The sequence below is a fragment of the Carcharodon carcharias genome, chromosome 14 (genome assembly GCF_017639515.1).
Source record: "Carcharodon carcharias isolate sCarCar2 chromosome 14, sCarCar2.pri, whole genome shotgun sequence".
NCBI lineage: Eukaryota > Metazoa > Chordata > Chondrichthyes > Lamniformes > Lamnidae > Carcharodon > Carcharodon carcharias.
The window spans coordinates 52471935-52499526 of NC_054480.1; the positions used below are offsets into that span (position 1 = coordinate 52471935).

At 43.7% G+C, this 27592-nt stretch overlaps 1 protein-coding gene across 2 annotated transcripts in view; it reads right to left on the reverse strand.

Moving 5' to 3' along the window:
* The window catches only part of LOC121287454 (probable phospholipid-transporting ATPase IIA), a 213141-nt gene that overhangs the window by 56659 nt on the left and 128890 nt on the right, over nt 1-27592 (reverse strand). For both annotated transcript variants that reach the window (XM_041205352.1, XM_041205351.1), the window contains 5 exons: nt 19057-19218; nt 9252-9344; nt 7497-7580; nt 2934-3104; nt 98-196 (listed from right to left, as the gene is read on the reverse strand). In XM_041205352.1, coding sequence (XP_041061286.1) covers nt 98-196; nt 2934-3104; nt 7497-7580; nt 9252-9344; nt 19057-19218 — 609 coding nt within the window. The remainder of the gene's footprint in view (nt 1-97; nt 197-2933; nt 3105-7496; nt 7581-9251; nt 9345-19056; nt 19219-27592) is intronic.

Below are 27592 nucleotides of genomic sequence, written 5' to 3' on the forward strand. Positions count from 1 at the left end.
GTGTTTATGGTCTTTAAGATCACAGAGCTCAGTGCCGTCCAAATATTTGGGGATCGAGTGGTGGCAATCACAAAAACATCATGGCAGAAACACTTACAGTTCGGAAGATGTGAATGTCTTGGTTCCTGGTTACTAGATGTGCATTTTTTGCTGTACAAGTTGCTGTTTCAAGTTTGTCCCCAGTGAGCATCCACACCTGGAAGAAGGAGTGTAAAATGATGAGGGACTATGAGTAATGTCAGCATTGATGCAACATGGTATAGAATGTAAATTGGAATCAAAGATTGGCAGGCGAAACCATGAAGGAACAATGGGCTGTCTTTATGGAGAAGATGATTCAGGTAGAGTCGAGGTACATTTTGGTGAGGGGGAATGTTGGGACAAACAAAGGCACAGATCCTTGGATGATGAATGAGATAGAGAGTAAGATGAAGAAGCAAAAGGGTGCATATGACATGTCAGCTTGATAATATAAGTGAAAACCAGGCTGAAGATAGAAAGTTCAAAGCGCAAGTGAAAAAAGGAATAAGACAAAGAGAGAGTATGAAATGAGACTGGCAATTAACATAATAGGAAATCCAAATGTCTTCTATAAGGATATGATTAGCAAAACATTATTAAGAGGAGTGGGGCTGAATAGGGATCATATAGAGGATTTACGCATGGAGCAGGGGCCATGGCTGAGGTACTAAGTTGTACTTTGTGTCTGCCTTTACCATGGAAGGCGATGTTGCTAAAATTATGTGAAAGAGGAGGAAGTTGAGACATTTCATGGGTTAACAATTGATAAAGAGGAGTATTGGAAAGGTGAAGGCTGGCTGTACTTAAAGCTGATTTGTCACCAGGGCTGGGTGAGATGTATCTGAAGATACTTGGGGAAATCAGGATAGAAATTGCAGAGGCACTGGCCATAATCTTCCAGTACTCCTTAGGTACAGGGTGGTACCAGAGGAATGGAGAATGGCAAATGTTACACCCTTTTTGAACAAAGGTGTAAAAATAAGCGCAATAACTACAGGCCAGTCAGTTTAACCTACGTGGTGGGAAAGCTGTTAGAAACAATAATCTGAGATAAATTTAACAGTCACTTGGAGAAATGTGGACTACTTCAGGAAAACTAGCACGGATATTACTCTTCTTCAGAACTACCAAACATGCTGAGTATTTCCAGCACTTTCTGTTTTAAAGTACCATACAAGAAGGTTTTCAGGAAAGTTAATGTCCATAGAATAAAAGAGACAGTGATGGACATAAAGTTGGCTGAGTGACAGGAAACAGTCATGGCGAATGGTTGAGTTTCAGACTGCAGGAAAGTAAATAGTGCTATTCCCCAGGGATCAGGATTAGAACTACTACTTTTCTTGGTCAATATTAATGACCTAGACTTGGGTGCGCAGGGCACAATTTCAAAATCTGCAGATGACAGAGAACTAGGAAGTATTGTGAACTGTGAGGATAATAGTGATAGACTTCAAGAGGACATCGACAGACTGGCGGAATGAGTAGACACGTGACAGATGAAATTTAATGCAGAGAATTGTGAAATGAAACATTTTAGTCGGAAGAATAAGAGGCAATATAAAATGAAGGATACAATTCCAAAGGGGGTGCAGGAGCAGAGTGACCTGGGGGTATACTTGCAAAATAATTGAAGGTGGAAGGGCAGGTTGGGAAAGCAGTTAATAAGGCATAGCGGATCCTGGGCTTTATAAATAGAGGCATAGAGTACAAAAGCAAGGAAGTTATGCCGAACCTTTATAAAACACTGTTTCAGCCTTAACTAGAGTATTGTGTCTATTTCTGGGCACCATACTTTAGTAAGGATGTTATGACATTAGAAAGGGCGCAGAAAAGATTTAAGAGAATGTTTCTAGATGGGGGAAAACGTTCCCAATGACGGCAGAGTTGAGAACCAGATGACACCAATTTAAAGTGATTGGCAAAAGAACCAAAGGCAAAAGAACCAGAGGCAACATGTGGAGAACCCTTTTTACGCAGCGAGTGGTTAGGATCTGGAATGCACTGCCTGAGAGCATAGCGGAGGCAGGTCCAATCATAGCTTTCAAAAGTGAATTGGACAATTGTCTAACTATGGAACATTTGCAGAGTTTGGGGGGGAAAGGCAAGGACTGGAAGCAGTTGAATTAACCTTACAGACAACCAGTACGAACACCAATGAGCTAAATAGCCTCCTTCTGTGATGGAACCATTCTATGTGTATAAATACAAAAGAGGCAGTCAACTGAGGAAATTACCAAGCACACTAAGGTCACAAGCTGTAAAGCTTTATCCAGGAGGAGGCTCACACCAGTTTGAGATCGCAGAGTGCAGTGTAACTTTAACCTTAATCCTACATTTTAGATTATAGAATCATTGCACTCGTCGAGTCCATGCCAGTTCTGTTTCAGCAATCTATTTCCTTGCCTTTCCCTCATTGCTGCACAAATTTTTCCCTTCATGCATTTATCTAATTACCTTTTAAAAGTTTTCATTGAATTTGCCTCCACCATCCTTTCAGGCAAAGCATTCCATATCATAACCATTCGCACTGTAAAAATATTTTTCCTTGTATTGACTTTGGCTCTTTTGTCAATCACCTTGATTACACTGTGGTTCTCAACCCTTCCTAGAGTTTCTCTCTCTCTCTACCGTGTCTCAGCTCCCATGATTTTTAACACCTCGATTAAATCTCCTCTTAACCTTCTCTGCTGTAAGGAGAATCAACTTCTCCAATCCATCCATGTAATTGAAGTCCCTCGTCCCTGAACCCATTTAAGTAATTTTTTTCTGCACCCTCTATCTGGCCTTTACGGACAAAAAAAAGTTTGTGCAATTACAAATAAGATTTCAAAAGTACAATCTAAAGTGGGTGTCTTTCTTAGTCATCTAAGACAGAATCTTGGCTCTGCTGTCCATTGGGCATGGTTTCTTACCTTTATCCCAGCATTTCTCAACAGCTCCAGGGTAGGCCTGACGTCAACTTGTAGCTGGTCCTCGACTCCGGTCAGACAAAGGAGCTCCATTTCCATCTCCAAACTCTCAATCACAGTTGCCACTTTCAATGACCGATCATGCACACTCAGTTTTGCTTGATTGTAACGAGTCTGAAGAAGAGACATTTTATCCATTCAGTCATTTCCACAATAAAGCCACCTGGTAATTTTGACACAATTTAGTCTAGTGAAAGAGGAAAGTTGCAGTGACTTAAAAAAAAATCAATTTTCTTCCCCCCTTCCAAGATATATGCACCTTGACAGAGCACAATTCCACAGGTGTTCTTTGGTACCTTACTAAGTGGTCATTGTCACGAGTCTTGATAATCAGTGACAGCATGGGAACCATCATAGCTAATCCTTAGTCTATCCTCAACCCACATCACATTTGCACATTTCCTGCAGTGGTTTCTAGATAGCATCCAGGAGTTGGAAAATTGGTTGATCTTTCTTTTTCTTTCTCCCGAACTCACGGCATGAGCTCTTAAACTGCAAGCCTGCACAAGTTGAGATCAAACCTGGGGTCTTCCTAATTCACTCAATAAACCTGCTAAGCCATTGGGGGATATGTTTTAATAAGAAAATTAAAATAGACATCATGGGGGCAGGGTAGGATGGATTTTGTCAAGAGTGTGCCGTTCCCAAAGGCATAACTGGAAGTGTGTGCCACTTCTGTTCTCTTGCTTTTGCCATTTCCTATGTGATTACAATTCAAATCTAAAGTGCTGGCAGCATGCATGGAAAACACATGCTATCATGGGGCAGGGGAAGCTATTCAGTGGTGAAACCCAGCATCATTTGACAATGCAGCAGGTACAGGTGAGCTACAAAAGAGCCCCCTGCTCAAAGAGGAAGGCTCTGCATCACATCCACAACTTTCCTGCCCAACTCCATTGTCATTAACATAAGATTTGAGAGCACAAGGGTGGCACAGATGTGTTTTCAAAATTAAATTTCACTTGTAAATATTTCACATTACATTAGTTTCATTTTATTCATATATGCAGCATCATTACTTGTTGAGACTAGCTCAGTTAAAGTTAAGTATACTGGCACACATTGATGGTTACAGAGAGTTAGGGATATTTCCTTTATTGTGAAAGAAACAAAATTGTGCTTTTATTTTTGTTCACTCTGTATTGAATGTTCATGTTAGTGTCCAGTCTTGCACTCGCCACTCCATGGGACATGGCTGAGCTTTCAGGCTCAGCTGGCCCTCCCTTCTATGCATTGTAAAGGACATTGAGATCATTCTCAGCAGGGATAATTGAAATACTGCAGGTGAACTCAAGGCCATGTAGGACTCTGCCAGCCAACACCATGAGATGGACACACATCTGAACAGTACTGACACCACCCTTTAGGTATTTTCTTACTTTGACTGACTGTTCTCACCACCCCTTCCCCCACCATACCCAGGATGCCAGGCCCTTCCCACTTCACTCCTCCATGCCTCTGTCCCCACTGTGTGTCCTCCAGTGAATCTCTCTTCCACTTCTCCACACCCCTGAACTCACTCTACATGCCCCTCTTCCCACTACTGACTCACTCTGTCAGTTCCCAAGCCTCCTTCCAAGTTGCCATCCTCCTGCTCCCTTTCCTTATGCCGTAGAGTTAAACAAGGAAAGCCTTACACACAACGGCACAAAGCTAACTGGTGTACGCCAATTTTAAACAAAAGTGAACCGGCTGGAACAAGATTCTCGTGCGTTGTTTACTTTATCTTGAAGGCAGGACATAATTAAAAGAGATTTTACATTAATGAGTATTCATTACAAGTATGAAGCCACTACAGGCCAGTGTGAGGCTGGACACACTGCAAACACACCAGTGACTTTGGGCAGAATCGTTCCAGAAATGGGCAAAGCCCGATATCGGGTGGGGAAAGGGGTGTTTGACCCGCCGACAGCAATGGCAGCTTTTTCTGCCATATCGTGTGGCACTTTGTTGAAAAAATACAGAGGCACGGGTTTCATGTCAGATCACTGGTGGGGTGGCTTCTGATTTGCCTGCCCTGCCATGACCTCCCATCTTTGTGTCGCCAGATCGTAGCAGCTTGCTGCGCACTACACAATGTGTGACACCCTCTGGGGAGTGTACTGCAGTGTTCCACCAAATCTGTCCAGGCACCGAAACCTCATTTTCAGGATTCCAAAGGTGTGCTCAACCCAAACTATGGGTTGCATGAGCCTCGTTGTACCTTCGCTCACCAGGATCTGAGGCCTCCACATGGATGTCATCAACCACATCCTTTGTGGGTAGCCCTTGACCCGGAAAAGCCAACCCTGCATCATCTGTGGTCCTTAGATTTCAGTGATCTGAGACCTGCTGAGAATGTACGAGTCTTGGACTCTGGGATATCTTGCACAAACCTGCATGATCAGTTTGTTATGGTCGCAGACCAGCTGAACACAGAGGGTGGAAAAATTTGCAGTTCACATACTGGACTGCTTGTTGCCAGGGGGATTTAAGAGCCACATGAGTGCAGTCGATGGCACACTGCACCTGTGCTAATCCGGAAATCTGAGCAAATCCCAGCGCTCTTGCTTCCTGGCTTGCTTGATTCCTGTTGAAGTTGACAAAGGTGTGTGCCTTGGCAGAAATGGCATCCCTGACCTCCTGGATACATTTGTAGGTGGAGGCTTGCGAGATCCTGCACAGCTCCCTAGTGGAGCCCTGGGAGGAGCCACTGCCATGAAATTGAGCACGGCAGTGATCTTCACTGCCACTGACCGTGGGTGCCCTTCAAGTCCCTGTGGTGTGAAATCCTACAGAAGGTGGCATATGTGCATGACTAGTTCCCTTGACATGCACAGGTGTCAGTGACTTTGCACATCTGCAGGTAGCACATGCGCCATCTAAAGATCCTGGGTCTAGCGATGCACCCATGAACAATGGCGCTCTGGAGTTCGTCCTCTGCGTGCAGAGCAGGCCGTGCTGCCCTTTGGTCTTCAGGGTTCTGCTCCTGCCTTTGGTGAGCCGGGCACCCCTGTTGCATTCTTCTCCTTCTTCTCCCCTGTTTATAAGCAATGAGGCAGATAGCGAGATCATTGGACTCCACGTTCCTGATGGTCTCCTCACTGCAGTACCAAAGAGAGAGGGACGAGCATCAGAAATTGTCTCCTAAGGGCTGCTCTTGGTTAAGTCATCGCCTGCGACTGTCTCTCAAGGCCCCTTAACACATACTGGAGAGTCTAGGCCACTACATAAATGCCCAGTGTTTAGTGTGCATGATGGCTCACACCCAGCACCACCCCACAACACATGACTGACTGGCGGCAGCTTAACTGCATCCTGAACTCTCATCTCAGGTACAGGCACAGGCACTTTCCTAACCTGGACTCCAAGGCTTTGCGGTTTGCTTGTCCCATGAGGGTGGCTTTTCAATGTCAACTGAAATATAATGCAAGGGGCTTAGAGCTCACCCATCTGTCAGTGTTTGATAGCCACCTTTCCCAGTAGGATCCTCAGGCATGTCCAGTCGCGCAATGGTTCTGCAGCATCAGAGCAGACATTCGAATTTGAAGTGTGCGCTTGAGAGGTTAAAAGCAAAGGAGCAATCTTTGGCACTCTCTGGAATTAGTGATACTTCAGTGGGTACAATAGCTTGACTAGGCTAACTCCAAGCATGTCAACTGAGCTCAAGCTAAACGCTCTCAGCTGCAGTGTACTGCTCATCTTTGATATGTTTTGCCATTAGCCAGGTCATTTTCTCCAACCCCACAACCCCCCACCTGGTGCTGCCCTGACGCCCCCAGCACTCTTACCCTGGCCCCGAGGGTCCCTTCTCCCCCCTCTACCTGGCACTATTGTCTTTTGTTTGAGGTTGATCCCCCCACCCCCACACCCACACACCAATCCACTGTCGCCCCTGCCCCGAGGTTGCCTTCTCCACCCTCCTCCCTTGCACTATTGCCTTTGCCCCGGCACCACAAGCCAGCCACGAAGAAGCTACTGCAAAGACTTGCCTGTGTCCCTCCAACCAGAATCTGCAGAGCTGCTGGAATCATTGCGAACGCTGCACAAAAATATGTGCACTCATCCCCGAATTCCCCTCAAAGCTGAGGTCGCCGGGCGCATGCCCTTTAAAGGCAGCTGTAATTCATGTCATGAAATCACACTGACATTGGATTTAAATGTGACATGGGAGGGATGATTCCAGTGTCTGGCCACAATAATGAGATGCAAGTTTATTGAAATTAAGTTCTTGACATTCAACGGCAGAAAACGTGGCCTGGCATTGATGTTGGGGAGGGGACAATCAGCTCCTGGATTTATGTTGTCGGAAAACGCGGCCAAGGCCTTCTCGCGAGATTCTGTGATATCTCGCCACCAAACACGCCCGTCATGGTCAGGCGCAGAAAATCCTGGCCTTTATCTCTGCATTCAACCTGCCGTTGTGAAATCGAAGTTTTGCATCCCACCTAATCAAGTTACTCCGCGTGCCACGTTTCCTGCTCTTGTGGGTTCCATAAAATCATTGCCCCGCCCCTCCCAAGTTACCTCAAAATCCTGGTACTGCTCTTCTGTTAGAGACTTTTTGGCAACAACCAGAACCCGAAGTCCTTCTCTGGCCATGTTGCCACACTGTAATCAAACAGGAATCGGAACAACAAAAACAAATCAGATTCTTTACATTGGTTATATTTCTTGACAGATTATTTTATACACAAACAGCACTGGATTCCTAATAAAATATCTTTTTAAAAAATCTACATTTGTTCTAGTTAATCTCTGATTTATATAAATTCTTGCACCTGCTTCAAAGAATAATATATAGGAATATGATTGAATGCAAGCAATTTGGAGAAAAGTCAGAGATTGTTGAGGTTTGTTCTTACATGGCATCATTAGCTCTTCTGTGCTGGTGTCAGTTCCAAACAATCTCTTGCTTCTCACTGAGCAGGCAGTTGGTGAATTTGAACTCAAAAGACCAATGCTAACTTGGGTGTGAGTGCGGTATGTGGTGAGCAGCAAGTTCATATTACGGTGCCACACGAGGCCAGTGAAATTTTCATCTCTGGCTTCGTTGAGATGTTGGACCGTGAGTCTCCCACCTTAACCCAGTGAGAATCACCATCCAGACAGTGGGCAAATAACCAGATTTTGAGCAGCAAGAAGCTGCAGCCAGGAACCCAAGGTAACAGTCCCCAGCATGGAAAAAGTGAGGTGTGGGGACTGGATGCAATTGCAATCAGGGGATGGAGACGTAAAGCCTGGGGCAGGAGGGTCAGAGAACAAGGGCAGGGGGACAAAGAGCTCCTTGCGGAACCTGGAGATGCACCCCTGTTCCTCATCTTCCACGAGGAAATCAAGGGCAGAATTTTGCCGTCGGCGAGCAGGGGACGGGGCCCGCTCGCCGACGCATAAAATGATGCGGGATGACGTTGGGTGGAACCCCCGCCATCCCAGCCCATTTAAATTTTCAGGAAGGCGGGCCCGCAGCAAAATCAGCTGTGCGCCCGCCAACCTGTCAATGGCCAATTGAGGCCATTGACAGGATCATTTAAACAATTAAAGGACCTGCCTGTCCAGCCTTAAGGTTGGTGAGCAGGACAGGAGCTCCGACGGCAAATAGAAAAAACATGAAACCTCATCCACCGGCGGGATGAGGTTTCATGTAGGGTTCTATAAAGTTTAATAAAGTTTTACTGTAATTTATGGACATGTCCCATCTCATGTGACATTGGCTCGCCCACTTAAAATGGCGGAGGGGAGCGCTTCTCCGGCGGGGATCACTCCCTGCCTGCTGGAGAAAATTCTGCCCCAAGAAGATAATTAATTTTACTAACTTTTCTGAGCCTCTTCTGGTCTCATTTTTGCTTGCAACCATGTATCTCTTGCTACTCTTGCACGAACATGTGTTAACATGACATCTCACCTCTTTCCTGTTTATTAGGCCCTTGCCTGACTGCTGGAAGTGCCTCCAATGCCACCAGAGACCAGGGAGTTGGGTGGCAATGGACGTGAGCACAGTGCGCACCTGAAGGCATGGGTGCCCCCCCCTAATTTTAACCTCATGTTTACTATATATTCTTCAGGCGCAGCAATTAAAATCAGGGCTGCAAGGTCAGCAGCCTGCCTTAATAAAGAGCAAAAATCAAGGCGGCAATGAGTTTGGTCACTTTTTACTGTTTCTAATAACATACTAGAGGATATTTATGCTCAAACACGCAGCGGTCCAGACATTGCAGGACCTGGTCCGAGAAACTCCCTTTGAACGACTGAATGAATGAATAAATGAGTGACATTACATACCTCTTCCTCAAGCCAGTCATTATACTGAACAATTCCCATCATAACCACATCAGCCCCTTTCATGTAGAAGGTAATCTCTCCTGTAGATTCATCCTAGTCAAAAACACAATTACACGACAGACATTAGAGCAACAGCGTGATTACTTTGTACAATACCAAATTCCTACAAGATGACACGATTGACCCTCACTTAGCCACTCTTGCACTAACCAGCCTTTCGCCAATCAAAGGGCAACATCTCAGATTGCCAGTCAATATAATTACTTTCATTTAATATCACCGCTTCAATGTAAAAAAAAAACACTCCAAAATACTTCAGCAACCTGAGTATGGAAAACACATGCCTGCGTGGTAAAGGGCAGATTAGCAGCAATGATGAGATGGGTTTTGAGGTGATCTTAAAGGGAGGGAGAGAGACATGGCAGAGTTTAGGAAGGGAAAAGAAACAAAATACTCATGAACTTATTTGAAACTTTGTCCAAGTTAACAGCCATCATTGATCATCTGCTTGTGAAATCTAAAACCATGTATTTTGATCACAAACAGAATGACAGCCGTTTGCCAACACACATCAAAGGAATACTCGAGGGAGGAATCACAAAAAAACCACAATCATATGTCTCAGCCTTTCCTCAGGAAATACTGGATATAAAGATGAAACACAATTGGAATTTACCTTTGTTCCCTTATAATTATGTATCCATGAAACTGTCCCTCAGTCATGACTTCATCCCAGCACTCATTTTCCAACCTTGCTGACCTCAGCATAGAATGAAATGAAATGTCACCGCACAACTACCATGCAGCATTCAGTATCCTAATATGCACCTCATCAGAACTTATGTAAAAGTTATATGCCATTTCATAATACACTGCAAACACAAAGTGCTTACAAATGGGCAGCTATGTTTCAGCTTGAGACTATCAGCAACCCTCAATTTTTTCTCAAGCCTTAAAGTACACAATGCACTCCTGCTTTTTCCATAAGATGAGCTAAACACATCCCCGAAAAGACAATTAAATCTTATTGAATTCCCACGTTATTTTAAACCAGCCCTGATACAAAATCACTCACTTCTGAGGAATTAATGCACAGAGACATCGTTCTGCTGTTTTGCCTGTCTTTAACTATGGGAAATTGCTTTCAGTTGTAAATTTCATAAATTCAAACCCAGTTGATTAATATTACAGTCCATGTTTGCTTTTGTACAACTAACCATCTAGTGGCAAAAATATCTGACTCTGACTTCTCAAGATTGTTGAACTTTGGTTAAATCAGTTGTTTCGGATGTACAGTTTGTGGGTTAAGTAGAAGCATAGTGCATTTAAAATGAATGTGGCTAACATTGCTTGTGAATATAAAACACAAAGCTTGGCTTCCTGTCTTGCTAGAAGCAGCCACAATGTTTATAAATACTGACGGAGAATCAGCAGTCAATGCACGTTAGCTATTTCCCCAGTCAAGTTCAGCAGGAGGTTGTCACTTTCTCAAACGATCCCTGCTGAGTTGTCCAAACTGCAGCCTAGACTTCTGTGGCCTTGCTTTGCACAAGACAGGTGAAGAGAAGGAACAAACAAGAGAAGGAACCATCACCCAGCTAACCAATGGGGACTGTAGAGATGTGCAACAACATCACCTTCCTAATCATGTCATGCTGAAGAGAAATTTAAAAATAGTTCAGTGAAACACATGTAACACTGGACAGAATTTTGCCGTTGGTGAGCAGGGCTGAGGCCCGCTCGCCGACGCATAAAATGACACGGGATGACGTCAGGCGGAAACCCCAACATCATCTCGGCCCATTTAAATTTTCAGGAAGGCGGGCCCACAGCAAAATCAGCTGCAGGCCTGCCGACCTGTCAATGGCCAATTGAGGCCATTGACAGGATCACTTATACAATTAAAGGACCTGCCCATCCAAACTTAAGGTTGGCGGGCAGGACAGGAGTCCCAGCGGCAAATAGATTAAACATGAAACCGCATCCACTGGCGGGATGAAGTTTCATGCAGGGTCATAAAAAGTTTAATATATGTAAATTATGAACATGTCCCATCTCATGACATGAGGGGGACATGTTAGGAAATTTTTTTTCTAATTTTCATACTTTTCAAAGTGTAAGCGATCTCCCTGAGGCAGCACTTAGACTCGGAGATGTGCGCTCTTTTGTGCGCATGCGGGAAAGAGTGCACCCTCATTTTTAGGGAATCGCCCCCCGGCCGCACAGGGAGCACATAGCGCTTCTCTCCGGATGTCATGCTGGGCGGGTCTTATTGGCCTGCCCATTTAAAATGGCAGCGAGGCCCGTTTCTCCATCGGCTCCCCGCCCGCCGGCGATTGAGTCGGGCCTGCCCACCCAACAGTCAGACAATTCTGCCCACTATGTTCCGACGTATGCATCAAGTCCACAAAACTAAATTCTACTTTATATTTCCAATATTTTAAAATAACCAATAAATAAAGGTAAATGTAAAATCACTAAGTCTGCGATTAAAGCCTTTGCTGGATAGGCATGTTGTGAGAGGCCATGTTTTCTTTACATTTGCAAATGAGGTACTTGGTAGCTGTACAGTATCAGAAATTCCACTCAAAGTGGTTCTAAACCCAGCATTTTGTTTATTTCAATGAAATATCCATTCTATTTATAATCATAACTAAATCTGTGATTTCAGTCCCTTATACAATTATGAACAAGCTAAAGGGCTCCAGTTATAGCATTCAAGAATTACATGCATTGGATCAAATCCCATGGTGTGAAGAGCAATGTGACAAGATGGATCACATATTGGATAAAGGACCAAAAGCAAAGGTTGCTTCAAAAAAGAGTAGCTTTGCAGTGGTGTCCAAGGCAATAGTTGGGTGCACAAGAGTCTGGCATTGAGTCCCCTTCTGTTTATTACATTCATCTACTATGGTTAATTAAATTTGCAGATGAAACACAATGTATGATACATTATTAGTAGGGAATATGTTGCAATAGATTTGGATGAGCTGCAAAGTGGGCCCAAGGTTGACAAATATCTTTCAATATAAATGTGCTATTTATAGCACAAGAAAGTGTATGTCAAAAAGTGAAAGGAAGAAAGAAAAACTTGCAAGTGATTAATGGCTGCTTCCTAAAGATTCAATTGAAATGTCATGATGTTTGCCAAAATGAGAAGGCCCTTGGGCTGTATTCCTCAGACTACTTAATACTAAAGCCACAATAACAGTAAAATTGGCAAAACCTCATTTGAAAATATAATTTGGTCTTCCCAGCTCAAGGGGACATTGGGCCTTATATTAATAGCAAAGTGTTGGGGGTGTTGTTGAGGCCAATCTTAATATAAGGCCTTACTAACATCATGTTGCTCGATCTCATGCCCAGCAGTTGGTCACACTGACAGTCTGGCCACGAGATGAGAAGGAACACCAGTGTAGGAGGCTGTATCCGGGGTCCCCGAGGATGGTCACTGGCATTTGTGGAGGTGGGGGGGGGTCTGCAATCAAGAGGGTTGGAAAGGCTTGATTGGTTGGGGGGGGGGGGGGGGTCTGCAATCAGGAGGGTTGGAAAGGCTTGATTGGCTGGGGGGGGTGGGGGCATGGAGGGGAGCTGGCAATTAGAGCTGGGGGTAGGCCAAAGGCTTCTTTGAGGGGCTGCTGGGGATGGGGTAAGCTCCTACTGGCCCACAATGAGCGCTGATAGCACTTACCCTGGGGAGCTGCCAATTCCCAACTCCCTTTCACTGGCTGACTTTCCTGACCCCAGGAAGCTTGTGCAGCAGCTGTCAGCTTCAAATTAGGCTTGCAATTGTACTGTCGGGACTTGTTAAAAATATGTCAAAAAGCATCCAATCTTTCCACTGTGGGGCACTTGGAGGTCCTGATATCCATTGCTGTAAAAAGTAATTTTGGAGGGGGGGGGGGGGGGGGGGCACAGCTGGTTGGGGTCACATTCCACGCATTTCATTTTTTAACCCATTCCCCAATCTGCAGTTTCTCATCATTTACGGGGGAGCGAGGGCAGTGAAGTTATTATCAAGGCCATTCTATTTCTAAAGAAGAGCAGTGAGAACAATCCCCAGTTTCTGAGCTATGAAAATAGACTTCATACTCTGGCTTTGGATTCAGCTGAGAGATGGAGATTTAGTGAGGATCAGATTTAAGTAGTTAAAATTATTAAGCGCATTATTGACACATAAATAGTTAAATTGTTTGAGGTGATGGGTCCATGTAGATCTAGGAGTATTTTTGAAATGTGGGAGTGAATTTTACATTCCCCGTCGGTCTAATAGAAGGTGGAGTGGGGGCAGGTAAAATAAAGCCAGCCCACCACCTTTCTACCACCCCTAGCCATCCCCATTATTACAGTGGGCAGGTAAACCATCAGGCAGCCTGCCTGACCTTAGGCCTAATGAGGCCCTTACGTTGCCAATTAAAGGCCATTTAAGGATCTCATTCCGCCTCCACCGCCATATTACGTTGGGCAGGTGAAGGTAGAAGGAAGGTCACCAGATCACAACTTTAACAGGGCTAAAAGACAGGAGGGAGTGGAGGGATGGATGGTACAAGGAGTACTTCCTTTGGCGGGGAGGGGGTTCCCTGTGCCCACCTCCCCTCTCCTTTTATCCTAACCCTCGGTCTCTAAAAGCCAACACCTCTGAAGCCAATAGGGTTCTCAATTCTTCCCCAACCAAAGCCCCAGACTTACCTTGAAATATCTATCCTCCTTCTTCTCAGGCCTCTGTGTTGAGCCAGCAGCAGACACTACCATGTTCTTGTGCTGCTGGGACTAATCAGCTGCTGGGCAATCTGATTGGCTGGCAACTCTTGAGGGCAGGAATTTCTGCCCCTGAGGGGCGGGTGTCCCACTCTAACCTCATTAATTGTATTATTGTGTGGGGCAGCCCGTTTTAAAGTTGGCATGGTGCCTACTGATTTTTCAACCAGAGGGGCGAGGAACACGCTGCCCTGGTAAAACTTACTTCACATTAATCATGGTTTAAGGAACATAAGAGTGCTTATTCTGGGAAACAATCTACAAGGTTTGGGGTTTCGCGGCATTTGTTTGATAGTCACTGAGAGACTGAGGAATTTTTGAAAGAAAGTTCCTGATTCGGCATGAGGTCTCAATATTTTTTTGTCCTTCCCAGGGGATAGGTGGAAGAAAGGGGATGTCTATGAAGAAATGGGCGAGCATATGTGGGCCTGATGGATTTTTCGTAATTTAACAAGACCAGCTTTCATCTCCTACCAACAATTAAAATACTTTAAAAAAGTCACATTATTATATCTCATCATGCAAACATCAGAAGGACATTCAACCCCATCTTCTCATGGGTCTTTGAGGATGGAAATTCAATGTTATCCTTTCCAGCGATGCTCACATTCCATCAATGAGCACAAGAGTAGGCCATTTGGCCCCTCGATCTTGCTCTACTATTTGATGAGATCATGGCTGATCTGATTGTGGCCTCACCTCCACTTTCTTGTTTACCCCATATAATCTTTGACTCCCTTGTTAATCAAGAATCTAACTCAGCCTTAAAAATATTCAATAACTCTTCTTCCATTGCACTCCGGGAAAGACAATTCCACAGGCTAACAACCCTCAGAGAAAAAAAATCACCTCATTTGTCTTAAATGGGAGACCACTTATATTTAAACTGTGTTCCATAGTTCTTGCCCCCCTACAAGGGGATACATCCTTCCAGCATCCACCCTGTCAATTTCCCTCAGGACCTTGTAAGTTTCAATAAGATCACCTCTCATTCTTCTAAACTCCAATGAATAATGGTCCAACATGTCGAGCCTTTCTTCATAAGATAACCCCTTCATCCCAGAAATCAGCTGACTGAATCTTTGAGCCAACTGAAGCTCTGAAGAAGGGTCATACGGACTCGAAAAATTAACTCTGTTTCTTTCTCCACAGATGCTGCAAGACCTGCTGAGATTTTCCAGCATTTTTTGTTTTTATTTCAGATTTCCAGTATCTGCTATGTTTTACTTTTATTTGAATCTTTTCTGAACTGCTTCTAATGCAACTATATCCTTTCTTAAGTAAGGGACCCAAACTGTACACAGTACTCTAGAAGCATTCTCACTAAGGCTCTGTAAAACTGTAGCAACACTTCCCTACTTTTACACTCAATTCCCCTTGTGATATATTCCAACATTCCATTTGCCTTCCTAATCACTTGTTGCACCCGCATACAAACTTTTTTGTGCTTCATGTACCAGGACAACCAGATTTCTCTATACTGTGGAGATATGCAATATTTCTATATTTAAATAATATTCTGCTTTTCTATTCTTCCTGCCAAAGTGGACATGTTCACATTTTCCCACATTATACTCCATCTATCAAATTTTTGCCCATTCACTTAAATGATCTAAATCCCTCTGTAGGCTCTTTATGTCCTCTTGACAACTTACCCTCCTACCTATCTTTGTGCCATCTGCAAATTTAGCAACCATACATTCAGCCCATTCATCCAAGTTATTGGTATAGATTGTAGATTTTTAAAGCCCCAGCACTGATCCCTGTGGCACTTCACTAGTAAGAGCTTGTCAACTCAAAAATGGCCCATTTATCCCTACACTCTGTTCCTGTTAGGTAACCAATCCCCTATCCACATTAATATGTTATCCCCTGCACCATGAGCTCTTATTTTGTGCTATGATGTAGCACTTTATCAAATGCCTTTTGCAAATCCAAGTATACCCCATCTAAGTTCCCCTTTATCCATGTTGCTTGTTACTTCCTCAAAGAACTCTAATAAATCAGTCAAACACAATTTCCCTTCCACAAAACCATGCTGACTCTGCCTGATTGCATTAAGATATTCTAAGTGCTCTGCTATAACCTCTTTAACAGGATTCTAGCATTTCCCGATGACAGATGTTAAACTCACTGGCCTGTAGCTTTCTGCTTTCTGTCTCCCTCCTTTCTTAACTAGAAGAGTTAAATACTATCGGTGCACCTACAGCACATGGAGCAGTTCAAGGAGGTGGCTCACCAACACCTTAAAGGCAATTCAGGATGGGCAATAAATGAATAAAAAATATAAACAGCCAGTGATGCCCACTTCCCCTGTAAGAATACACTTTTTTAAAAAAGGCTATTTTCCAATCTGATGGAGCCTTTCTAGAATCTGCAGAATTTTGGAAAATTACAACCAAAGTATCTGCTATCCCAGCAGCCACTTCTTTTAAGACACAAGGGTGTAGGCCATCAGGTCCAGGGGATTTGTCAGCCTTTAGTTCTAACAGTTTTCTCAGCACCTTTCCCCTGGTGGTGGTAATTTTTTAAAGTTCCCCCCACCCTTTCACCTCTTGAGTTACAAGTGTTTCTGCGATGCTATTTGTGTCTTCTACAGTGAAGACAGACAAAATCTGTTCAAAGTTTCTGCTATTTCCTTACTTCCCATTATTAATTCCCCAGACCCTCTCTCTATAGGACCAACACTCACTTTCGTTGAGGATATGAGGATAGATTGGATAGGCTAGGGTTGTTTTCCTTAGAACAGAAGAGGCTAAGGGGTGACCTAATTGAGGTGTACAAAATTATGATGGGCCTATGTGGGGTAGACAGGAAAGACTTGTTTCCCCTAGCTGAGGAATCAATTACCAGAGAGCACAGATTTAGACCTGGCTTTCTTGAAGATGGCGAGATGGTGCCTTCCAGCTGACATGTCGGCTGGCAGCATGAAATTCTGGGCCCACCAATCTCTGGTCCCAACCCTTTGACCTTTCAAAAATCCTGCCCACACTCTCTCCCTACCCCATCACCCCAGTTCCCCTCACCATCATGATTCAAGCACGAACAATGGTTATATAGGCAAGTACCAGGAAGGCACTGTGCCTGCTGAACCATATTCCAGAAAGAATTCCACGCAATAAGAGAAGATAATGGGAGGAGAGAAAAGCAAGGGGAAAAAGAGTAGAAATTAGGCAAAAATGTACTCTTTTTAAGTTTCAGCATCACAAAGTTCCAGCATCAGTGGCCCTTCCTATTAAACTGAGGATACACCTTGTAAATGTGGCTGTGCCCCTTTGTCAGATAACAGAAAATTTCCTGGTGTCTATCAAACACCAAAGCTCTGATCAGCAGCCCTGGATTAACAAACTCTACAGTCCATGCATATAGAAAACCATTGGGTTCAATGAGTTACGAGCTGCGATGAATCACAGGATTTTGAACTCTCCGTTGTGCTCCCACCTTTAAATATTTCCTACCCCCACAATCATTTTTCTATGCAATAATAATTGGATTAAATACTTAAAGGAAGATGCTAAATACTTTTGGTCAGTTCCTGAGGACAAAGGCCTCCTGGCATTTAAACTAACTCCCACGTCAGCTTTTAAACAAAAAGAATGAGGCAGTATCTATCCATGGCTGCTGGGTAAACGAATTTATCACTGATTTTAACAGAGAGCTCCAAATTCATTTCTATGAATGTGTGCTTTTTCACTGCAAATACATGCCTCTCGACGTGCACCTTGCACTGGCAAATGTCACCCTTAATTAGAAAAAACATTAGAAGATAGCTTTCTGAGTTTGAAACAAGCTGCAGAAAGACAGATAACTGGCGGTTCAAAATGGAGTTCAAGAATAAGCCGAGGTCAGCATTTATCTAATTTTGATCAAATTACAGTAAACCATAAACAGTTTTTGTTTAGACAAATGTTTGAGAGATTAAACAGTTCAGTACTTATGTATTTTACCACAGCAGTACAGGAAATGGTGGTTAAAAATATTAACATGGACAGAACAGATGATAAATATTGTAATTTATTTGTGCTGCTAAGATATCATGCTTTGACAAGAGTTCTAATTTTGGCCTTAAATGGCGAGATTCTTTATGCATTCCCCTGTTTGCATGGGATAACACTGGCCTGACCTGCTGCGTTAAAAATATTGCGCTTTTAGGAGGGGAAAAAAAAACTGCTTGGAAAAAATGCAAAAGCTTGTTTTCATAAATTTATCCAATGAGCACCTCGCCCAGAAGAGCTGGAAGATCCCAGGATTGATTCTCCTAACTCTATTTGGTTATCTGATCTCAATCTGCAGTTGGCCTTTGTGTCCTTGGACTAAGGAGGGGAAATATCAGTTAGGGAACCCACACGTGATCCTTACCTAGCAATCCAAGCTGAATGCATCCTTATGTTGGTATCAGGTAAGGACAGGATCAGCCTGATTATGATGCCCTCTGCAGTAAAATAGCTTGCTGACAATAGCAACATGAATAATGAACAATGTAAACAAAGAAAATGCTGGAAATACCTAGCAGGTCAAGGCAGCAGCTGTGGAGAGAGAAATTTACCCTTGTCTGACAAGCTGAGAACTTCCAGCCTTTTCTGCTTATATTTCATATTTCCAGCATCTGCAGTATTTGGCCTTTAGCTTATTGAATAATGGCAACTTAGGTGCGATACAGGTGGATTATTGGAACCTGTGGAACAGGAGCCCAACCTAGTAGTCAAGGCCTTCAAGGGTGATAGAGAAAACAGCAAGTAAAATGATGGGGGAAAAATACCAGAACAAACAGAACAGCACTAGTTAACAAAAACAAAAAATGCTGGAAAAACTCAGCAGGTCTGACAGCATCTGTGGAGAGAGAGAGACAGATAATGTTTCGAGTGACCCTCAAACAGACTTGAAACGTTGTCTCTGTCTCTCTCTCCACAGGTGCTGTCAGGCCTGCTGAATTTTTCTAGCATTTTTAGTTTTAATTTCAGATTTCCAGCATCCGCAGTATTTTGCCTTTATAATAGCACTAGTTAACTCTCAACCATTTATTTCAATATCCTTTTTCACCACTTACTTTGACAATGATTCCCATGCGCTTGCTCTCGTAGGTAAATGGAAACACCTGCAAAATACTGAAGTTCAGAATATGTCCTCCAGGTGTCCTCAGCTGCATAGAGGATTGGTCCCGGCCAACAAGAGTCAGTCCTACACACTCTGTCCACTGCACCAAAGACACCTGAAACACAACAGGGAGAGAACATCAACTGCGCTGCCGGAATTCAGAGTTTAAAGGTCACTTAACTGAAGAGTGATGGGGGAGGGATTGTTAGTTGAAGAAAGCTAATCAACCATCAGGTCCAGGCCAACAACACAGTTCCTGCAAGGCGACCTTGTAACATAGACTGTTGCCCTTTAATTCTATAATTTCCTGAGGGAGATTAAGTACAGCAATTAACAATCAATTCAGATTAGCTGCAGAATAATCTCTTATAAATTCTGCTGCGATGCCTGTAGAGACTGATAATTGTTAAAAAGGTTTTTGAATTTCCAGTAACTGACAAAAGATCACCCGACAAGATTTCAAAATTTAAGCACAGCTTGTCTCACAGTTGTGCTACTTTCATCTCTTTTCTTTACATGGTTTGCAGGGCTTCTCTTTCTGTTCAGTTTTGCTTCTGCAAGTATTGGCAAAATGGGATTTTCCCCTGGATTTTTTGCGTATCTTTCCCTTGGCAGGGCAGCAGGCATCGTTTCCATAGTGCCCAAAGTTGCCACACTCTCTCTCAGGCTTTTGCTGTTTCCATTTACATGCAACTGGATTCCATTGCGCCACTCGGTTAACCTCAACTTTCATCATGCCAACGGCAGAGGTGAGACCAAGTTTTGTGTTGTGAAATTGTCCATCTACTGCTTCCAATGCATCTGCTGTTTTCAAAGTGTCAACCAACATTAAATCACCTTCCCTTTCCAGCAGCTTATGTCTCAACTTAACCGACTTACAGTATTGGACAACCTGATCTATTATCTGGTTATTCAGATCTGTCGCAACATTGCATCCATCTGAAGCCTGCCTCAAATGAGTCACAAATTGGGCAACTGTTTCACTCTGTCTCCCCTGATGCTAAACATGCCTTTGGAATGTGGCATTTAGCATCACCACATAATGGATTCTTCAAAAGCTTTCACTGCACGTTCTTGTTCCATCCTTTCTCCTGTGTCAGGTGACATCCTGAAAGTCTCTCTCACTGAAGCACTTACATTGGACAACAATAAGGCCTGTCACTGTGCTTTCTGCACCACTGATATCCTGTCCAAAAGAAGACCGTGACTATCAGCCTATGCTTCGAACACCTCCAGCCGCGTTTTCCATTTCATGCTGATGGTGCTGGCATCACCTGTCGCATCAAATGGTTCCATTCCCTGGACTGCAGACAAATCAGCTCCAGCAAATGTCATGACACAGTCCTAACTATCTCCATATTTATCCTCATCACCAATGTCACATCTCAGGCTGAAAGAACAAAACTCAAAGTCACAGATTTAACTGCAAGAAAAACATCATTTAATCTGCCATGCTGGCTGCCTCCCTAATATGTGTGATCTGACTTTCAACACAGCACTCCCCCACCCTGAGGTCAGGTGGCCTCAGTTAAAGTACAAAATTTACCTTACAGTATCTTATTTGAGTACCATATAGTATCTAATACTCAAGTCCACACACACACACGATCAGCTGTCATCATGACAAGTACAATTCTAAACAGGGTGCAGGAGCAGACGAATCTGGGTGCATATGTGCGTAAGTCATTGAAGGTGGCAGGACAGGCTGAGTTATTAGTAAAGCATTCAGCATCCTTGGCTTTATTAATAGGGGCATAGAGCCCGAAAGCAAGGAGGTTATGTTGAACTTATATAAGACACGAGTTTGGCCTCAGCTGGAGTATTGTGTCCAGTTCAGGGCACAGTGCTTTAGGAAAAATGTGAAGGTACTGGGGAGAGCGCACAATAGATTCATGAGAATGGTGAGGAACTTCAGTTATGAAGGTAGATTGGAGAAGCTGTGACTGTTTTCCTTGGAGAAGAGAAGGCTGAGAGGAGATTTGATAGAAGTATTCAAAATCATGAGGGGTCTGGACAGAGTAGATAGGGAGAAACAGTTCCCGCTCGTGAAAGGATCTTGAACAAGAGGACACAGATTTAAAGTAACTGGTAAAAGAAGCAAAAGTAACATGGGGAAAATCTTTTTCAAACAGCGAGTAGTTAGGGTTTGGAATGCACTGCCTGAGAGTGTGATGGAGGCAGGTTCAACTGAAGCATTCAAAAAAGAATTAGACTGTTATCTGAAAAGAAAGAATGCACAGGCAGGAAAGTGGCACTAGGTGAATTGCTTATTTGGAGAGCCAGTGCAAACATGATGGGCTGAAAGGCCTTGTTCTGTGCTGTAACAATTCTGCGATTCTGTGATGAAACCTTACATTCCTAAGAGCTACCTGTTAGACTTGGAAACTAATAGTCTATCCACAGTCAGCACAACTGCTCTTACCATTGTCTACAGGTGTAAACATCTAGCACCATCTTCTCAGTAAAACAACCTGCCCCCACAAGCCCCCTTAACCTTCAATAATTAAGCTGCCCAGCTTGTTGTTGGGCAGAATTCAGAACAGGTCATTCAGACTCTCATTCTTCCATTTTACCTTAAAGTGACAGTCCCAAACTTGTAAACTTCATGTTTGTAATAAGTCAACGTCATGTACAGTCTGAATATAGAGATAATCAGCAATATGTACTGACTACTTTAACATCCATCTGTGACACTACAAAGTTTCAGAATCAGTCATACGGAGGCAGGTGACAATGAAAAGCAAAGTCACCAAACCACGTAACCAGTTGCAACAATCACAAATGCAATGATAAGACAAAAATCTCTGCCATGTACCTTCTAAATAATTGGATAGGAATTCAAGGCTGTCATTTTGGGTAGACATTCAAAGCCATTTTAGCTTCATCATCACATTTAACTCAACCTGATATTTCCAAATACTAATGATTCTATAGGTTTTTGCATATTTTTGTTCTGCCTCAAACTGTAGTACTACTGTACTACAGGTTAAATGTCACTATCTAATGTCATGCACAGTAATCAGCAGGATTAACTGCTTTTATCTGAACCAGTTACCTGCTGATCATGGAGATAAACTCACTCCAACAGTTTGCATTACTAGCTGACAGTCACCACAGGTTTTTCCACCCAGTCACTTAAAGTAATGACTGATGCACTGGCAGGGCAGCATGATGGTACAGCATTTCAGCACCCCCGTCATCGTGAGGGAAGACGAAGAATTGTGGCGGGAGAGAAGATGACTCCATCACTTTACTGATGAGTTGGAGGAGGCGGATAACGCTGCAAATGACCGGTTTAGATTTGTCTTGTTCTTTGCAAATGGATCTACTTAGTCCTTTTACACATTTTCCAGTGATGCATCAGTGTGATAGTTGAATTGGAATGACTTGGGGAAAGGGGAAAACTATTTCTGAAGAACAGATCTCCAACACTCCTCCAGTGCTCTGCCCAAATTCATCTTGTCCTTGAGCCCCAACTCCTATTCTCTCGAGCCTATCATGACTAAACTGCGAACCACCCAACTTTTCTTCCTGAGTCCGATGTTAGTTCATATTGTTAACAGTTCCCTCTCCGTGAGTACTGTCAATAAAGAACGCAAAGGGAGTGAGCAGTGGATCTGTTTAAAAGAGCAGAGAGAGAGAGAGAAAATAGTGGATCCAGTTTAAAAGAGTGCAAAGGGAGAGAGAACATGGTGGGCCTGTGGCAGGTCAGAAGGTTGGGCAGATTTTAAGAACCAGTAACAAATGATGAAAAAATGAAGAAAGAGGAAGAAATTAGCATGAGACAAAGCTAGCTAGAATATAAAAACAGTAAGAGTTTCTACAAATATTTCAATAGCAGAAGAGTAACTAAAGCGAGTTTTGGTCCTCGAGAGAATAAGTCTGGAGAATTATTAAGGGAAAGCAAGGAAATGGCAGAGGCATTGAACAGGTGTGTGTGTGTCTGTTTTCACTGTATAGGACTTAGAAAACTTCCCAAAGACACTTGAAAATCAAGAGGTGAAAGGGAGGGAGGAGCTTAAAACAATCACCATCACCAGAGAAAAGGTACTAGAAAAAATATTAGACCTAATGGCTGACAAGTCCCCGCAGGAGATAATAGATGCATTGGTTGCAATTTTCTAAAATTCCTTTAATTCTGGAAGGGTCCCAGCAGATCAGAAAATAGCAAAAGTGATACCTTTATTCAAGAAAGGAGGCACACAGAAAGCAGAAAACTATAGGCTAGTAAAGCTAACATCTGTCATAGGGAAATTGCTAGAATCTATTATTAAGGCAGTTGTAGCAGGATACTTAAGTCATAATGAGATCAGGCAGAGTTAACATGGTTATGTGAAAGGGAGATCATTTTAACTAATTTATTAGAGTTCTTTGAGGAAGTAACAAGCAACGTGGACAAAGGAAATCTGAAGATGTGGTGTACTTGGATTTCCAAAAGGCATTTAATAAGGTGCCACATCAAAGGTTACTACATAAAATAAGAGTTCATGGTGTAGGGAGTAAGATATTAGCATGGATAGAGGATTGGTAGCTAACAGGAAGCAGAGAGTAAAGATAAATGAGTCTTTTTCGGTTGGCAAGCTATAACTAATGGAGTGCCATGGGGACCAGTGCTGGGGCCTGAACTATTTAAAATCTATGTCAATGACTGTATGAAGGGACCAAATGTATGGCAGCTAAAGTTATCGAGTCTACAAACAGATATGGATAGGTTAAGTGGGCAAAAAATTTGGCAGATGGAGTTTAATGCAGGAAAATGTGAACTTTTCCACTTCGGTAAGGGAAAAAAAGCAGTACACTGTTTAAATTGAGGAAGATTGCAGATCTCACTGGTACAGCGGGATTTGGGTGTCCTGATACATAAATCAGAAAATGTTAGTATGCAGGTACAGCAAGTGATTAGGAAGGCAAATGGAATGTCGGCGTTTATTGCATGGGTAATGGAATATACAAGTTGGGAAGTTTTACTGCAGCTGTACAGGGTTTTGGTGAGAACACAGCTTGAGCACCATGTGCAGTCTTGGTCTTCGTATTTGAAAAGTGATATAATTGCATTAGAAGTAGTTCAGAGAAGGTTCACTCGACTCAGTCCTGGGAGGAAGGGCTTATCTTATCAAGAAAGGTTGGGCCTATACCCACAGGAGATTAGAAGAATGAGAGGTGATCCAATTGAAACAAATAAGATCCTGAGGGGACTTGACAGGGCAGATATCAGGAGGATGTTTCCTCTTAGGCAGGACAATAGAACTAGGGGATGCAATTTAAAAATAAGGGATCTCCCTTTTAAGATGGATTTGAGAAGAATTTTTTTCTCTCAGAGGGTTCTTGGTTTGTGGAGTTCTCTTCCCCAGAAAGCAGTGGAGGCTGGGTCATTGCATTTATTCAAGGCAGAGTTAGACAGATTTTCAATAGACAAGGGAATCAAGGCTTATGGAGAGCAGCCAGGAAAGAGGAGTTGAGATCACAATCAGATTAGCAATGATCTCATAATGAATAGTGGAGTAGGTTTGAAGGGCCAAATGGCCTACTGCTGCTCGTAGGTCACCATGTTCCTAAATTCCCTCCCACCATCCTCCAAATCTGTTGTCATCACCCCTCTTCTCACAATGCCGCTACCATTGACCCCTCTATCACTGTAATCTCCCAATCTGCAACATTCCTTTCCTCTCCAAAGCTCTTGAATGCATTGTTGCTTCCCGAATACCTGCCCCACTTCATCCACACTTACGCATTTAAATACCTTCAATAAAGTCTCTGGCCTAGCCACTAAAACAGTCCTTGTCAAAGTCACAAATGACATATTTTGTGAATGCGACTGTGGTAAATTGTCTCTCCTTGACCCGTCGACAGCTTTCAACACAGTTAACCATACTATTTTCCTCCAACATCACTCCCCTGGTGGAACTGCCCTAGCTTGATTTCATTCTTACTTGTTGAACCATAGCTACAAAATCAGCTGCAATGACTCCTACACTCACTCCTACCTCTGGGTTGCCCCAAGGATCTATCCTTGCCCACCCCTTCTATTTCATATCTATATATTTACCTCAGTGATATCCCCTAGACACATGAGGTTTCACATATATGCCGATGATACTCAGCTCTATCTCACCACCAATCTTTGGATCTCTTCACTCTTCCCTGTCTGAGGCCTGAATTTTTCAGATGGTGGGGTCTCGCTTCACGCCATCTGACTCCGAGTGCCCCAATCTGATTGGGCGGCAGCTCTCCAGTCTCTGCAGCGACAGGGGCTGCAGTGGACTGAACAGGAAATGCATGAGTGTTTGTGTGAAGAGGAAAAGAGAGAGAGAGTGAGCGTGTGTGAAGGGGACAAGAGGGAGAGGGAGCGTGTGTGAAGGGGAAAGGAGGGAGAAAGAGCGTGTGTGAAGGGGAAAGGAGGGAGAGGGAGCGTGTGTGAAGGGGAAAGAAGTGAGAGAGAGTGAGAGTGTCTGAAGGGGAAAGGGGGAGAGAGAGAGTGAGAGTGTGAGAAGGGGATGGGAGAGAGAGAGAGAGTGAGTGAAGGGGAAAGGAGAGAGTGAGTGTGTGTGAGGGGGAATGGAGGGAGAGTGAGCAGAGTGAGAGTATGTGAAGGGGAAAGGAGAGAGAGAATGAGAGTGTGTGAAGGGGAAAGGAGAGTGAGAGTGAGAGTATGTGAAGGGGAAAGGAGAGAGAGATTGACAGTGTGTAAAGGGGAAAGGAGAGAGAGAGAGAGTGAGAGTGTGTTAAGGGGAAAGGAGAGCGAGAGAGAGAGTGTGTGTGAAGGGGAAAGGAGATAGAGAGTGAGAGGGTGTGAAGTGGAAAGGAGAGAGAGTGAGTGTGTGTGAAGGGGAAAGGAGATAGAGAGAGTGAGAGTGTGAAGGGGAAAGGAGAGAGAGAGTGAGAGAGTGTGAAGGGGAAAGGAGAGAGAGAGAGTGAGTGAGTGTGAAGGGGAACGGAGAGAGAGAGAGAGTGAGAGTGTGTGAAGGGGAAAGGATGTCGAAGGGTCATGAGGACTCGAAACGTCAACTCTTTTCTTCTCCGCCGATGCTGCCAGACCTGCTGAGTTTTTCCAGGTAATTCTGTTTTTGTTTTGGACTTCCAGCATCCGCAGTTTTTTTGTTTTTATCAAATGCATGAGGATGCCTGAGACTAAGTGCAGGCACCAGAGGCTCAGGTAAGTTTAAAAGGACCCCAGGCGGGGAGCGTAGGGAAGACCGGGGGGTGGGGGGAGGAGGGGCGCAAAGGGGGTGATCAGGGTCTCGGGGGAGAGAACGGGGTGGAGGCCCAGAGGCCGCCCGACCTTAAGCGGTGGGCGCCGGACTTCAGAAGGGGGCTTCTGATGGAGGTGCCTCCCCCACTCCCCACCTGAGATCTAAGTCTGTTGATTTTCGGGCTTCCACGATGCAAGGTCAATCCTCCCGCCTGCCTAAAAATTGAGGCTGAGTTGGAAAGGGCTTCCCATCTGAGGCCTTGCTCACCCCAGCGTAAAATTGCTGTGTGGTTAGGGCAGGCGGGAACCCAGAGGAAATCCCGTCCCTTCAATTTCACACTCCCCCAACTCCTACCCCCGCCGGCAGGCAAGCATAAAATTCAGGCCTATGATTTGGCACATAGCTTGTCTAACATTTAATATTGGATGAACAGAAACTTCCTCCAACTAAATATTAGGATTACTGAAGTCATTGTCTTTGGCTCCCTCCAGAAGCTCTGTTCTCAGACCAGCGTTTCCATCCCTGGCAACCGGCTCTTCCACAATCTTGATTTCAATACCTCCACCACTGTCGGCGGCCTTGACCCCAAGCTCTGGAATTCCCTTCCTAAACTTCTTTGACTCTCTATCTCTCCCTCCTCTTTTAAGGTGTTTTTTCACACCTACATACAAGCTTTTGGTCATCAATCCTGGCATTCCCCTTGATGACTCGTTGTTTTTATTGATGTTATTCTGGTTGAGCAGCTTAGGATGTTTCACTATGTTAAGTGCACTACATTAATGTAGGTTGTTATACAGCCAGGCTGTTGTCAGGCCCATAGTCCGTGCTGTGTCCAGAGCACAAAGCTGCATCTCAAGTCTTTCACAATCCTCCTTGTTCACTAGAGTACTCAGTTAAAAATAAAACCTGACATGTCGACAGAACTCACACTTCATCATCTTTGCAGCTCGTGGTTAACAATCTATTCTCTTACATTACTCATTACAAAAATTACAAAGCCAAAAATGCACTTTTCTTTTGACTCACTCCAATCTCAACTGTCCATTGGTTATTGTTAAAAAGATAGAACCTTAGAAAAGTTACAGCGCAGAAAGAGACAAAAAGATAACAGTTCAATAGTGAAGGACTATGTTAGCAATTAGGACCATTTTGGAAATGAATGGAATAAGTCATTATTTCAGCACACTCAACCCTTTGTGATGTTCCAAGTTCTTGAATCATTGTCAGGAATGTGAAGTAATGAACAACTAAGCTTTAGTAATATAAAAAGATGCAAAAACTCTGCTCTCCACATAGTAC